Here is a 2,500-nt window from a genome sequence, read left to right as displayed (position 1 = left end):
CGCGTGCAGCTATGCAGACTCAATTTACTAGGGAATAATATCAGATGTTGCAGCAAGACTGAGATGATGCTACCTGGCTCATCTCAGATGGCTGGGGGATTAAGGAACTGTTTTGGATTAGATGGGCAGTAAGCTTGTGAGACGTTTCTTTTGCGTTGCGTGAGATTGAGCCTCGATTATAAAACTTTTCCTTTGTTTTGTTTTTCTTGTTTTATTGGATGTATATCAAGGTTGTGAAATGTACATTCAGTTGTGGTGAATGTTGGTTTGGTTTTATTTGAGTTGTATGAAGGTTATATTTATTCATTAACTCTTAAAGCTGAAAAAGGAAAGTATCGAGGGATATTAAGATTATGGGATGTTTACTAAGTTTTGTTAATTGGTGGAGGGATTAAAAATTCTTTAGGTGGTGTTAACATCATTATTATTAGTAATAGTAGTAGTAGTAGTTGTCCTAGTAGTAGTAGTATTAGTAGTAGTAGTAGTAGTATTCGTAGTAGTAGTAGTAGTAGTAGTAGTAGTAGTAGTAGTAGTAGCTAAGCTTGAACCCAAGCTGGTAAAGCAGGATACTATAAGCCCAAGGGCTATAGCAAGGGAAAAATAGCCTAGTGAGAAACCGGGAATGAGAAATGAATAAACTACATGAGAAGTAATGAATAATAAACACAAGGTAACTTAAGATCAACAACGACTCTACAACAGATCTTTCATATATGACTATTAAAAGAGACTAATGTCAGCCTGTTCCACATAAAAACATAAAATTTTCCGAAGCTCCGCCGATTCAGTTGCCCGATGAGAGAAAACGTTCCACAATCTGGACACTGATGGAATGATAGTTCTAGAATACTGTGGAATATTAAGATTATGAGATTTTCAGCGGCTATTTTCCTCCTGGTAAGTGTAGAAGAGACTCTTTAGCTTTGGTAAGCAGCTCTTCTAGGAGAAGGATACTCCAAAATCAAAGTATTGTTCTCTAGTCTTGGGTAGTGCCATAACCTCTGTACCATGGTCTTCCACTACCTTTTCCTTGAGGGTACACTCTGGCATACTTTTTTCTATCTAATTTCTCTTCCTCTTGTTTTGTTGAAGTTTTTATAGTTTATATAGGAAATATATATTTAATGTTGTTGCTCTTCTTGAAATATTTTATTTTCCCTTGTTTCCTTTCCTCACTGGGCTATTTTTTCCATTGGAGCTCTTTGGCTTATAGCATCCTGCTTTTCCAATAATAATAATAATAATAATAGTAATAGAAGTAGTAATTTTTGACTTATACTAGATGTTAGTTGGATCATAGGACATTTTTGAGATCGTAATAAAACTCATTAGATTGTTACTTGGGTTGTAGTAAATGTTGGTTAGATTTATAATGAATATAGGGATCGTATCTAGTGACCATAAGAGAATAAATGCCGTATGTTAGAATTTACTTTGATTAAAGAATGGATTCGGAATTGTATAAAGATGTATGTAAAATTACAAATATTTTCTTGGGATTTCAAAAGATGTTAATGATGAAACTATAAAACTTTTTATGAAATGACTTATATTGAAGAGCTCTTAGTAGATGTTGCACTAGAATTATAATTGTGGTTTTAGGAGAAGTTTATTGGGATTACAAGGTTCCATTAAGACTATAATACTTCCCGGTTAATATAGAGTATTAGTTGTTAAAATTACTTACTAACACAGTTTATGGGTTATTTTAGACATTTAGACATATTGGTTTCTTTTAGAATAACCAACGCTTCTCGATTGTTTTAAATGTTGGTAGGACTCCTCTTTTATGTTAATGATAATAATTTATTTCCTATTTAATTCAGAAGTTATTTAGGGAACCAACTATTTTCTAGATTACACTGAAATAAAAAGAAGAAAGAGCAATACAAAAATTTAGACCTCCGCTAACATTTTACACAGGTCTACAGACCAAACTTTTCCCCCTTCACAACGACGAAGATGAAGACGACGAACAAAAACAATGAAGATGACTAAAACCGACGACGACAACTACAATGATAATTACGACTATAACGATGACCACAATTACGTCCACCTCTAAAACGAAGACGACGATAAAAAGGACAATGATAAATTTGACGACGACGAGGATAACGACAATGACAAATTCGATGAAGACGATGATAACAACAATGATGAAATTGAGGACAAGGATGATAAGGACAATAAAGAATTCAACGACGACGATGATAACGACAATGACGAATTTGATGACGATGATGATAACGACAATGACAAATTCAATGAAGGCAATGATAAAAACGATGACGAGTTTGAGGACAAGGATGATAATGTCAATGACGAATTCGACGTCGACGATCATAACAACGATGACTAATTCGACGAAGATGATGATAACGACAATAACGAAATCGACTACGAAGTTGATAACTACAATGATGAATTCGACGAAGAAGATGATAACAACAATGACTATCCAGTGACGACGATGATAACGACAATGACGAAGTCGACG

At 34.2% G+C, this 2,500-nt stretch overlaps 1 protein-coding gene across 1 annotated transcript in view; it reads left to right on the top strand.

Annotated features, from left to right (window-relative positions):
* The window catches only part of LOC137619063 (TBC1 domain family member 5 homolog A-like), a 4,181-nt gene that overhangs the window by 1,217 nt on the left and 464 nt on the right, over window positions 1-2,500 (top strand). Inside the window, exon 2 of the mRNA XM_068349260.1 lies at window positions 2,073-2,335. Within this exon, the coding sequence (XP_068205361.1) occupies window positions 2,073-2,335 (263 nt within the window). The remainder of the gene's footprint in view (window positions 1-2,072; window positions 2,336-2,500) is intronic.

Source organism: Palaemon carinicauda, chromosome 25 (assembly GCF_036898095.1).
Source record: "Palaemon carinicauda isolate YSFRI2023 chromosome 25, ASM3689809v2, whole genome shotgun sequence".
NCBI lineage: Eukaryota > Metazoa > Arthropoda > Malacostraca > Decapoda > Palaemonidae > Palaemon > Palaemon carinicauda.
The sequence above is the reverse complement of the archived record's forward strand: the minus strand, read 5'-3'. Positions and strand labels throughout refer to the sequence as shown.